The sequence below is a fragment of the Streptopelia decaocto genome, assembly GCF_964273445.1.
Source record: "Streptopelia decaocto genome assembly, contig: HAP1_SCAFFOLD_2274, whole genome shotgun sequence".
NCBI lineage: Eukaryota > Metazoa > Chordata > Aves > Columbiformes > Columbidae > Streptopelia > Streptopelia decaocto.
The window spans coordinates 1,007-12,941 of record NW_028115030.1 but is presented as its reverse complement, the minus strand read 5'-3'; the positions used below and the strand labels follow the sequence as shown (position 1 = coordinate 12,941).

The 11,935-nt window shown below is 52.6% G+C and overlaps 3 protein-coding genes across 3 annotated transcripts; 2 read left to right on the top strand and 1 right to left on the bottom strand.

The window, feature by feature from the left end:
* Nucleotides 1–243: 243 nt before the first annotated feature.
* LOC309452979 (mitochondrial import receptor subunit TOM40 homolog) lies at nt 244–11,634 on the bottom strand. Its single transcript, XM_082077631.1, has 4 exons — nt 11,484–11,634; nt 8,494–8,570; nt 7,183–7,285; nt 244–3,733 (listed from the first exon to the last, which is right to left on the bottom strand). The coding sequence occupies exons 1-4, from the start codon at nt 11,614–11,616 to the stop codon at nt 3,594–3,596; spliced, it is 453 nt and encodes a 150-aa protein (XP_081933757.1). The 5' UTR covers nt 11,617–11,634; the 3' UTR covers nt 244–3,593.
* On the top strand, nt 482–1,442 carry LOC309452980 (uncharacterized protein). Its single transcript, XM_082077632.1, has 2 exons — nt 482–628; nt 699–1,442. Exons 1-2 carry the CDS (start codon nt 553–555, stop codon nt 950–952), a joined length of 330 nt encoding a protein of 109 aa, XP_081933758.1. The 5' UTR covers nt 482–552; the 3' UTR covers nt 953–1,442.
* LOC309452981 (uncharacterized protein) lies at nt 8,731–11,292 on the top strand (the record flags this gene model as incomplete). The annotated part of the gene is given in 4 exon segments (XM_082077633.1): nt 8,731–8,734; nt 9,676–9,702; nt 9,705–9,769; nt 11,227–11,292. Coding segments are annotated over 4 exon segments (162 nt in total), but the record flags the coding sequence as incomplete, so codon positions are not given.
* Nucleotides 11,635–11,935: the final 301 nt, after the last annotated feature.

The following is an 11,935-nucleotide window of genomic DNA, read 5'->3' as shown; positions in this document are numbered from 1 at the left end:
GAGTTCAGGAGGGACCCAGGAGTGCCCCAAGGGACCCAGGAGTTCGGGAGGGACCCAGGAGTTCGGGAGGGACCCAGGAGTGCCCCAAGGGACCCAGGAATTTGGGAGGGACCCAGGAGTTCCCCAAGGGACCCAGGAGTGCCCCAAGGGACCCAGGAGTTCAGGAGGGACCCAGGAGTTCGGGAGGGACCCAGGAGTTCGGGGAGGGGTCCCCCCCACCAAAGGAAAAGAATGAGACGTCCCCCCCCAAAAAAAAGCTGCAGCTTTATTGGGAACATTGGGGGGACCCCCCAAAACTCGGGGGGTCCCCAACATCTGGGGGGTCCCCAACAATTGGGGGTTCCCCCCGACATCTGGGGGGGTCCCCAACATCTGGGGGGTCCCCAACAATTGGGGGGGGGTCCCCAACAATTGGGGGTTCCCCCCGATATCTGGGGGGTCTCACCAACAATTGGGGGGGGGTCCCCAACATCTGGGGGGGTCCCCAAGTCTGGGGGGGGTCCCCAAATCTCAGGGGGAGCCCCACGGGGAAGGTGCCGAAGGTCTCGGTCAATGAGGCCGAAGACGAAGACGTTGAGGATGAGGAGGATGAAGGCTCGGCCAATGGGGATGGGGATGATGAGGATGATGAAGGCTCAGCCAATGGGGATGACGATGATGAAGATGAGGATGGTGAAGGCTCAGCCAATGGGGATGATGGATGATGATGAAGATGATGATGAAGATGATGAAGATGGTGATGATGACAACACCGAAGGCTCAGCCAATGGTGATGGGGATGATGAGGATGATGATGATGAGGATGCCGAAGGCTCCTCCAGTGGTGAGGACGGATGATGATGATGATGATGATGATGATGAAGGTTCATCCGATGGTGACGATGATGAAGACGACGAGGGCTCATCTGATGATGAAGATGAGGAAGGCTCATCCAATGGCGATCATGGATGATGGTGATGATGAAGATGACGAAGGCTCATCCGATGGTGAGGATGGATGATGGTGATGATGAAGATGACGAAGGCTCATCCGATGGTGAGGATGGATGATGATGATGATGATGAAAATGAGGATGCTGCTCATCCGATGGTGACGATGGATGATGATGATGATGATGATGATGAAGATGCTGCTCATCCGATGGTGAGGATGATGATGATGATGATGATGAAAATGAGGATGATGAAGCTCATCCGATGGTGACGATGGATGATGATGATGATGATGATGATGAAGATGCTGCTCATCTGATGGTGAGGATGATGATGATGATGATGATGATGACGACGAAGGCTCATCCGATGGTGAGGGTGATGATGATGATGAAGATGAGGAAGATGCTGCTCATCCGATGGTGAGGATGGATGATGATGTTGATGATGATGATGACGATGATGATGCCGAAGGCTCATCCGATGGTGAGGATGATGACGATGACGATGATGAAGATGATGACAATGATGAAGGCTCATCCGATGGTGAGGATGACGATGTTCATCCGATGGTGAGGATGATGATGACGATGATGATGATGAAGCTCATCCGATGGTGAGGATGATGATGATGATGAAGATGAGGATGATGAAGCTCATCTGATGGTGAGGATAATGACGATGATGATGACGATGATGCCGAAGGCTCATCCGATGGTGACAATGGATGATGATGATGATGATGATGACAAAGGCTCATCCAATGGTGATGATGGATGATGATGACGATGACGATGATGATGCCGAAGGCTCATCCAGTGGTGAGGATGGATGATGATGTTGATGATGATGAAGATGAGGATGATGAAGCTCATCCGATGGTGAGGATGGATGATGATGATGATGATGATGAAGATGATGCTGCTCATCTGATGGTGAGGATGATGACGATGATGAAGCTCATCCGATGGTGAGGACGACGATGATGCTGATGATGATGTTGATGATGATGTTGATGAAGATGATGATGATGATGATGATGATGATGAAGCTCATCCGATGGTGAGGATGATGAAGCTCATCTGATGGTGAGGATGATGAAGATGCTGCTCATCCGATGGTGAGGATGATGATGATGTTGATGATGATGATGATGTTGATGACGATGATGATGATGAGGATGCTCATCCGATGGTGAGGATGATGATGATGATGTTGATGATGCTGCTGCTGCTGATGATGAAGCTCATCCGATGGTGAGGATGCTGACAATGATGATGATGATGACAATGATGATGATGATGTTGATGTTGATGACGATGATGATGATGATGCTCATCCGATGGTGAGGATGATGATGATGATGACGACGATGATGATGATGAAGCTCATCCGATGGTGAGGAGGATGATGATGTTGATGATGATGATGTTGATGACGATGATAATGAGGATGCTCATGCGATGGTGAGGATGATGTTGATGATGATGTTGATGAAGATGATGAAGATGATGATGAGGACACTCATGCGATGGTGAGGATGATGCTGATGCTGCTCATCCGATGGTGAGGCTGAAGCCGCAGTGGATGATGATGATGACGATGATGATGTTGATGATGATGATGATGTTGATGAAGATGATGATGTTGATGAAAATGATGATGAAGATGCTGCTCATCCGATGGTGAGGATGATGTTGATGATGATGATGATGCTGATGATGATGATGAAGCTCATCCGATGGTGAGGATGATGCTGATGAGGCTCATCCGATGGTGAGGATGATGTTGATGATGATGATGATGATGATGACGATGATGATGACGAAGGCTCATCCGATGGTGAGGATGATGATGATGACGATGATGATGATGTTGATGATGATGATGATGATGATGACAATGATGATGATGTTGATGATGATGATGATGATGATGATGATGATGCTCATCCGATGGTGAGGATGATGATGATGACGATGATGATGTTGATGATGATGATGATGATGATGACAATGATGATGATGTTGATGATGATGATGATGATGCTCATCTGATGGTGAGGATGATGATGATGATGATGATGATGCTGCTGCTCATCCGATGGTGAGGATGATGATGATGTTGATGATGATGATGCTGCTGCTCATCCGATGGTGAGGATGATGATGATGCTGATGATTATGCTGCTGCTGCTGATGATGATGATGCTGATGATGATGATGATGCTGATGAAGCTCATCCGATTATGATGATGATGATGATGATGAAGCTCATCCGATGATGATGATGATGCTGATGCTGCTCATCCGATGGTGATGATGATGATGACGAAGCTCATCCGATGGTGAGGATGATGATGATGATGCTGTTCATCCGATGGTGATGATGATGATGATGACGAAGCTCATCCGATGGTGATGATGAGGATGCTGAAGCTCATCCGATGGTGAGGATGCTGATGATGCTGATGATGCTGATGATGCTGATGATGATGATGCTGATGATGAAGATGAGGATGATGAGGCTCATCCGATGGTGGGGATGATGATGTTGATGATGATGTTGATGTTGATGAAGATGATGATGATGCTGTTCATCCGATGGTGAGGATGATGATGATGCTGTTCATCCGATGGTGAGGATGATGATGCTGAGGCTCATCCGATGGTGAGGCCGAAGCCGCAGTGGAACTTGTCTCGGCCGTGGTGCAGAAAGGCGCCCAGAGCCAGCGTGAGGGGGAGGGGCGGCAGCTTCTTCTCCAGCACCGCGCCCACCAAACCAGTGCTGTCCAGGGACCCTGCAACACAAACTGGGATGGACTGGGACAGACTGGGAGGGACTGGGAGGGACTGGGATGGACTGGGATGGACTGGGAGGGACTGGGAGGGGATTGGGACAGCCCCACCAGACCAGTGCTGTCCAGTGACCCTGCAACACAAACTGGGATGGGACTGGGAGGGACTGGGATAGGACTGGCATCAAACTGGGATCAAACTGGGATCAAACTGGGGTCAAAATGGGATCAAAATGGGACAAACTGGGATGGACTGGGATGGACTGGGAGGGACTGGGATGGACTGGGACAGCCCCACCAGACCAGTGCTGTCCAGTGACCCTGCAACACAAACTGGGATGGACTGGGACGGACTGGGATGGACTGGGACGGACTGGGATGGACTGGCATCAAACTGGGATTAACTGGGATCAAACTGGGTCAAACTGGGATGGACTAGGATGGACTGGGACGGACTGGGATGGACTGGGAGGGACTGGGAGGGACTGGGATGGGACTGGCATCAAACTGGGATCAAACTGGGATCAAACTGGGTCAAACTGGGGTCAAAATGGGATCAAAATGGGACAAACTGGGATGGACTGGGACGGACTGGGATGGACTGGGACGGACTGGGACGGACTGGGATGGACTGGGATGGACTGGGATGAACTGGGATGAACTGGCATCAAACTGGGATTAACTGGGATCAAACTGGGCTCAAACTGGGTCAAGATGGGATCAAACTGGGACAAACTGGGATGGACTGGGACAGCCCCACCAGCCCAGTGCTGTCCAGTGACCCTGGGGACAGGACGCTGTGTCACTGGTGATACTGGTGTTATACTGGTTATACTGGTGTGTTATACTGGTGCTCACCCCTGAAGAGCAGGTGTCACTGGTGTGTTACGCTGGTTATACTGGTGTTATACTGGTTTATACTGGTGTGTTATACTGGTGCTATACTGGTTATACTGGTGCTATACTGGTTATACTGGTGTTATACTGGTGTGTTATACTGGTGCTATACTGGTTATACTGGTGTTATACTGGTTATACTGGTGTGTTATACTGGTGCTATACTGGTGTTATACTGGTTATACTGGTGTGTTATACTGGTGCTATACTGGTGTTATACTGGTTATACTGGTGTGTTATACTGGTGCTATATCGGTTATACTGGTGTTATACTGGTGATACTGGTGTGTTATACTGGTGCTATACTGGTGTTATACTGGTGCTATACTGGTGTTATACTGGTTATACTGGTGTGTTATACTGGTGCTCACCCCTGAAGAGCAGGTGTCACTGGTGTGTTACACTGGCTATACTGGTGCTATACTGGTGTTATACTGGTTATACTGGTTTATACTGGTGCTCACCCCTGAAGAGCAGGTGTCCCTGGTGATACTGGTGTGTTATACTGGTGTTATACTGGTTATACTGGTGTTATACTGGTGTTATACTGGTGTTATACTGGTGTTATACTGGTTATACTGGTGTTATACTGGTGTTATACTGGTGATACTGGTTATACTGGTGCTATACTGGTGCTATACTGGTTATACTGGTTATACTGGTGTGTTATACTGGTTATACTGGTTATACTGGTGTGTTACACTGGTTATACTGGTTATACTGGTGTTATACTGGTTATACTGGTGCTATACTGGTTATACTGGTGTTATACTGGTGTTATACTGGTGATACTGGTTTATACTGGTTTATACTGGTTCTGCTCACCCCTGAAGAGCAGGTGTCCCTGGTGATACTGGTGTGTTATACTGGTGTTATACTGGTGCTATACTGGTTATACTGGTGTTATACTGGTGATACTGGTTTATACTGGTTTATACTGGTTCTGCTCACCCCTGAAGAGCAGGTGTCCCTGGTGATACTGGTGTGTTATACCGGTTTATACTGGTTATACTGGCTATACTGGTGCTATACTGGTGTTATACTGGTTTATACTGGTTTATACTGGTTCTGCTCACCCCTGAAGAGCAGGTGTCCCTGGTGATACTGGTGTGTTATACCGGTTTATACTGGTTATACTGGTTATACTGGTGCTATACTGGTGTTATACTGGTGCTATACTGGTTATACTGGTGTGTTATACTGGTTATACTGGTGTGTTACACTGGTTATACTGGTTATACTGGTGTTATACTGGTGATACTGGTTTATACTGGTTTATACTGGTTCTGCTCACCCCTGAAGAGCAGGTGTCCCTGGTGATACTGGTGTGTTATACTGGTGCTATACTGGTTATACTGGTGTTATACTGGTGTTATACTGGTGATACTGGTTTATACTGGTTCTACTCACCCCTGAAGAGCAGGTGTCCCTGGTGATACTGGTGTGTTATACTGGTTTATACTGGTGATACTGGTTATACTGGTGCTATACTGCTGCTATACTGGTTATACTGGTGTGTTATACTGGTTATACTGGTTATACTGGTGTTATACTGGTGTTATACTGGTGATACTGGTGCTATACTGGTGCTATACTGGTGCTATACTGGTTATACTGGTGTGTTATACTGGTTATACTGGTTATACTGGTGTGTTACACTGGTTATACTGGTTATACTGGTGTTATACTGGTTATACTGGTGTTATACTGGTGTTATACTGGTGATACTGGTTTATACTGGTTTATACTGGTTTATACTGGTGCTCACCCCTGAAGAGCAGGTGTCCCTGGCGATACTGGTGTGTTATACTGGTGTTATACTGGTTATACTGGTGTGTTACACTGGTTATACTGGTTATACTGGTGTTATACTGGTGATACTGGTTTATACTGGTTTATACTGGTTCTGCTCACCCCTGAAGAGCAGGTGTCCCTGGTGATACTGGTGTGTTATACTGGTGCTATACTGGTTATACTGGTGTTATACTGGTTATACTGGTGCTATACTGGTTATACTGGTTATACTGGTTATACTGGTGTTATACTGGTTATACTGGTGCTATACTGGTTATACTGGTGTTATACTGGTGCTATACTGGTTATACTGGTTATACTGGTGTGTTATACTGGTTATACTGGTGTGTTACACTGGTTATACTGGTTATACTGGTGTTATACTGGTTATACTGGTGCTATACTGGTTATACTGGTTATACTGGTGTTATACTGGTTTATACTGGTTATACTGGTGTTATACTGGTGATACTGGTTTATACTGGTTTATACTGGTTCTGCTCACCCCTGAAGAGCAGGTGTCCCTGGTTATACTGGTGTGTTATACTGGTTTATACTGGTTATACTGGTTATACTGGTGTGTTATACTGGTGTTATACTGGTTTATACTGGTGTTATACTGGTGTTATACTGGTTTATACTGGTTCTGCTCACCCCTGAAGAGCAGGTGTCCCTGGTGATACTGGTGTGTTATACTGGTGTTATACTGGTTTATACTGGTGTTATACTGGTTTATACTGGTTTATACTGGTTCTGCTCACCCCTGAAGAGCAGGTGTCCCCGCGGCAGCTCCAGCTGGTACCCGAAGGTGACGCTGCTGTCCCGCAGCCGCGCGCTGGCCTCCAGCTCCACCCCCACCTGCAGCTGGACACACGGACACACGGACACATGTCCCCCTGTCCCCATATCCCCCATCTCCATCCCGTGTCCCCGTCTCCCCACAGTGTCCCCAGAGCCGTGTCACCTCCACAGCGTGTGGGAAGTGACACGACTGTCCCCACCCAGGTACTGTGGGTAGACCAACCCTCCCTATACTTTACACTATGGGTAGACCAACCCTCCCTATACTTGTACACTATGGGTAGAGCAACCCTCCCTATACTTGTACACTGGGTAGACCAACCCTTCCTATACTTGTACACTATGGGTAGAGCAACCCTCCCTATACCTGTACACTATGGGTAGACCAACCCTTCCTATACTTGTACACTATGGGTAGACCAACCCTCCCTATACCTGTACACTATGGGTAGACCAACCCTCCCTGTACTTGTACACTATGGGTAGACCAACCCTCCCTATACTTTACACTATGGGTAGACCAACCCTCCCTATACTTGTACACTATGGGTAGACCAACCCATGTCCCCATATCCCCCTTTCCCCATGTCCCCCTGTCCCCATGTCCCCCTGTCCCCATGTCCCCATGTCCCCCTGTCCCCCTGTCCCCATATCCCCCTGTCCCCATGTCCCCCTGTCCCCATGTCCCCCTTTCCCCATGTCCCCCTGTCCCCCTGTCCCCATATCCCCCTGTCCCCATGTCCCCCTGTCCCCATGTCCCCCTGTCCCCATATCCCATGTCCCCCTGTCCCCACATCCCATTGTCCCCATGTCCCCCTGTCCCCATGTCCCCCTGTCCCCATGTCCCCATATCCCCCTGTCCCCATGTCCCCCTGTCCCCATATCCCCCTGTCCCCATGTCCCCCTGTCCCCATGTCCCCATATCCCCCTTTCCCCATGTCCCCCTGTCCCCCTGTCCCCATATCCCCCTGTCCCCATGTCCCCATGTCCCCCTGTCCCCCTATCCCCATATCCCCCTGTCCCCATGTCCCCCTGTCCCCATATCCCATGTCCCCCTGTCCCCATATCCCATTGTCCCCATGTCCCGCTGTCCCCATATCCCCCTGTCCCCATGTCCCCCTGTTCCCATGTCCCCCTGTTCCCATATCCCCCTGTCCCCACATCCCCATATCCCCATGTCCCCATATCCCCCCATCCCCACGTCCCCCATCCCCATACGCCTCTATCCCCACGTCCCCCCACTCATTAAGCCCCAATTAACCGTTAATTACCTGCTCGTTAGCGCGATGGTAATAGGTGGCGTGCGCTCCCGCCTGGCCCAGTGTCAGGGTGCCGATCCAGTTGGGTGCTGGGGGGGGGGGATATGGGACAGTTGTCACCGTGTCACCTCCCCTCGGTGACATCGGTGTCCCCCCCATGTCCCCAGTGTCCCCTCCATAGCGTGTGGCCAATGGGACCCTCCCACCCCCAGGTACTGGGTAGACCAACCCTCCCCTTCATTGGGCACTATGGGTAGACCAACCCTCCCCAGTGCCCCCAGTGTCCCCAGTGCCCCCCGTGTCCCCATTGTCCCCAGTATCCCCAGTGTCCCCAGTGTCCCCATTAACCCCCAGTGCCCCCAGTGTCCCCATTAACCCCCAGTGTCCCCATTGCCCCCAGTCCCCCCAGTGTCCCCAGTGTCCTCCCATTGCTTGGTCACTGTAGGTAGACCAACCCTCCCCAGTGTCCCCAGTTGCCCCCAGTGCCACCAACATCTCCATCCCGTGTCCCTGTGTCCCCAAAGTGTCCCCAGAGCCGTGTCACCTCCACAGCGTGTGGGAAGTGACAGGACTGTCCCCTAACCCAGGTACTGTGGGTAGACCAACCCTCCCTATACTTGTACACTATGGGTAGACCAACCCTCCCTATACTTGGATGCTATGGGTAGACCAACCCTCCCCAGTCCCTCCTTTGCCCCCAGTGTCCCCAGTGTCCTCAGTGCCCCCAGTGTCCCCAGTGCTCCCAGTCCCCCCAATGTCCCCAGTGTCTCCAGTGTCCCCATGTCCCCATTGTCCTCATGTCCCCCCAGTGTCCTCAATGTCCCATGTCCCCCATAGTTTCCCCAATGTCCCCCATAGTGTCCCTATGTCCCCCGCAATGTCCCCAGTGTCCCCATGTCCCCGATTTCCCCATTGTCCCCATGTCCCCCCAGTCCCCCCAGTCCCCCCAGTGTCCCCCGTGCCCCCCGTGTCCCCATTGTCCCCAGTGTCCCCATTGCCCCCCAGTGTCCCCAGTGCCCCCAGTGTCCCCAGTGCCCCCAATGCCCCCAGTGGCCTCCCATTGCTTGGTCACTGTAGGTAGACCAACCCTCCCTATACTTGTACACTATGGGTAGACCAACCCTCCCCAGTGTCCCCAGTGTCCCCAGTGCCCCCAGTGTCCCCAGTCCCCCCAGTGTCCCCATTGCCCCCCAGTGTCCCCATTGTCCCCATTGTCCCCATTGCCCCCATTGCCCCCCGTGTCCCCATTGTCCCCATTGTCCCCACTGTCCCCAATGTCCCCATTGTCCCCATTGCCCCCAATGTCCCCATTGTCCCCAATGTCCCCAGTGTCCCCATTGCCCCCATTGTCCCCAATGTCCCCATTGCCCCCAATGTCCCCATTGTCCCCAGTGTCCCCAGTGCCCCCAATGTCCTCAGTGTCCCCATGTCCCAAATTTCCCCATTGTCCCCATATCCCCGCAATGTCCCCAATGTCCTCAGTGTCCCCATGTGCCAAATTTCCCCACTGTCCCCATGTCCCCCCAGTGTCCCCAGTCCCCCCAGTGCCCCCCGTGTCCCCATTGTCCCCAGTGTCCCCATTAACCCACAGTGTCCCCAATGCCCCCAGTGGCCTCCCATTGCTTGGTCACTGTAGGTAGACCAACCCTCCCTATACTTGTACACTATGGGTAGACCAACCCTCCCCAGTGTCCCCAGTGTCCCCATTGTCCCCATTGCCCCCCAGTGTCCCCATTGCCCCCATTGTCCCCATTGCCCCCCAGTGTCCCCATTGTCCCCATTGTCCCCATTGCCCCCCATTGTCCCCATTGCCCCCAATGCCCCCCAGTGTCCCCAATGTCCCCAGTGTCCCCATTGCCCCCATTGCCCCCATTGTCCCCATTGCGCCCATTGTCCCCAATGTCCCCCATGTCCCCAGTGTCCCCATTGCCCCCCAGTGTCCCCATTGTCCCCAGTGTCCCCATTGCCCCCATTGCCCCCATTGTCCCCATTGTCCCCAATGTCCCCATTGCCCCCATTGCCCCCATTGTCCCCATTGCCCCCATTGTCCCCAATGTCCCCATTGCCCCCCATGTCCCCATTGTCCCCATTGCCCCCATTGCCCCCCAGTGTCCCCAATGTCCCCATTGTCCCCATTGCCCCCCAATGTCCCCATTGCCCCCATTCTCCCCATTGCCCCCATTGTCCCCAATGTCCCCAGTGTCCCCATTGCCCCCATTGTCCCCAATGTCCCCATTGCCCCCATTGTCCCCATTGTCCCCATTGCCCCCAATGCCCCCCAGTGTCCCCAATGTCCCCAATGTCCTCAGTGTCCCCATGTCCCAAATTTCCCCATTGTCCCCATATCCCCCCAATGTCCCCAATGTCCCCATTGCCCCCATTGGCCCCAATGTCCCCAGTGTCCCCATTGCCCCCATTGTCCCCAATGTCCCCATTGCCCCCAATGTCCCCAGTGCCCCCAGTGTCCCCATTGTCCCCAATGTCCCCATTGTCCCCATTGTCCCCAATGTCCCCATTGCCCCCAAAGTCCCCATTGTCCCCAGTGTCCCCATTGCCCCCAAAGTCCCCATTGTCCCCAGTGCCCCCCGTGTCCCCATTGTCCCCAATGTCCCCAGTGTCCCCATTACCCCCCAGTGCCCCCCGTGTCCCCATTGCCCCCATTGCCCCCCAGTGTCCCCATTGTCCCCAATGTCCCCATTGTCCCCATTGTCCCCATTGCCTCCCGTGTCCCCAGTGTCCCCATTGTCCCCAATGTCCCCAGTGCCCCCAGTGTCCCCATTACCCCCCAGTGCCCCCCGTGTCCCCATTGTCCCCATTGCCCCCAGTGTCCCCCGTGTCCCCAGTGCCCCCAGTGTCCCCATTGCCCCCATTGCCCCCATTGTCCCCAATGTCCCCATTGCCCCCCATGTCCCCAATGTCCCCAGTGTCCCCATTGCCCCCATTGTCCCCATTGTCCCCAATGTCCCCATTGCCCCCATTGCCCCCATTGTCCCCAATGTCACCTGTGTACCGCGCGGCCAGCGACAGGACCGTCCCCTCCTCCCCGGGGCGCCGGTGATAAACCAACTCCCCCCCCAGCGCCAAACTGGGGGTGACGCTCTGCAGATAATGGGCCACCAGGATCCCTACAAACATTAGGGGGGGGGGGGGGCCCAATTTTGGGGGTGCCCTTGTGCCCCCCCCTTTAAATAATGGACCATCCCATAGAAAATTGGGGCCCTCCAAAAATGTGGGGGGGTTCCCATTTTGGGGGGGGGTCCCAATGGGCCATATGGGGGGGGTCCTTGACCTGCCCCATTTTTTAGGGCTTCCCCCCCCCCTTTTTTGGGTGCCCCCATTTATGTTCCCCTCCATTTTTAGGGTCGCCCCCTTTTTATGGGTCCCCCCCCCCACTTTTAGGGTTCCCTCTCTTTTATGGGTCCCCCCCATTCTATGGGTCCCCCCATTTCTTGGG

What these genes read in the sequence shown, in the direction of transcription:
- LOC309452980 (XM_082077632.1), top strand. Translation starts at nt 553, where the DNA reads ATGAGGCCGAAGACGAAGACGTTGAGGATGAGGAGGATGAAGGCTCGG. An exon ending in GATGGGGATGATGAGGATGA is followed by an intron (nt 629 to 698) that starts TGAAGGCTCAGC and finishes AATGGGGATGAT; the next exon opens with GGATGATGATGAAGATGATG.
- LOC309452979 (XM_082077631.1), bottom strand. Translation starts at nt 11,616, where the DNA reads ATGTTTGTAGGGATCCTGGTGGCCCATTATCTGCAGAGCGTCACCCCC. An exon ending in GCTGGCCGCGCGGTACACAG is followed by an intron (nt 8,571 to 11,483) that starts GTGACATTGGGG and finishes CCCCCCCCCCAG; the next exon opens with CACCCAACTGGATCGGCACC. An exon ending in GGGACACCTGCTCTTCAGGG is followed by an intron (nt 3,734 to 7,182) that starts GTGAGCAGAACC and finishes TTTGTGTTGCAG; the next exon opens with GGTCCCTGGACAGCACTGGT.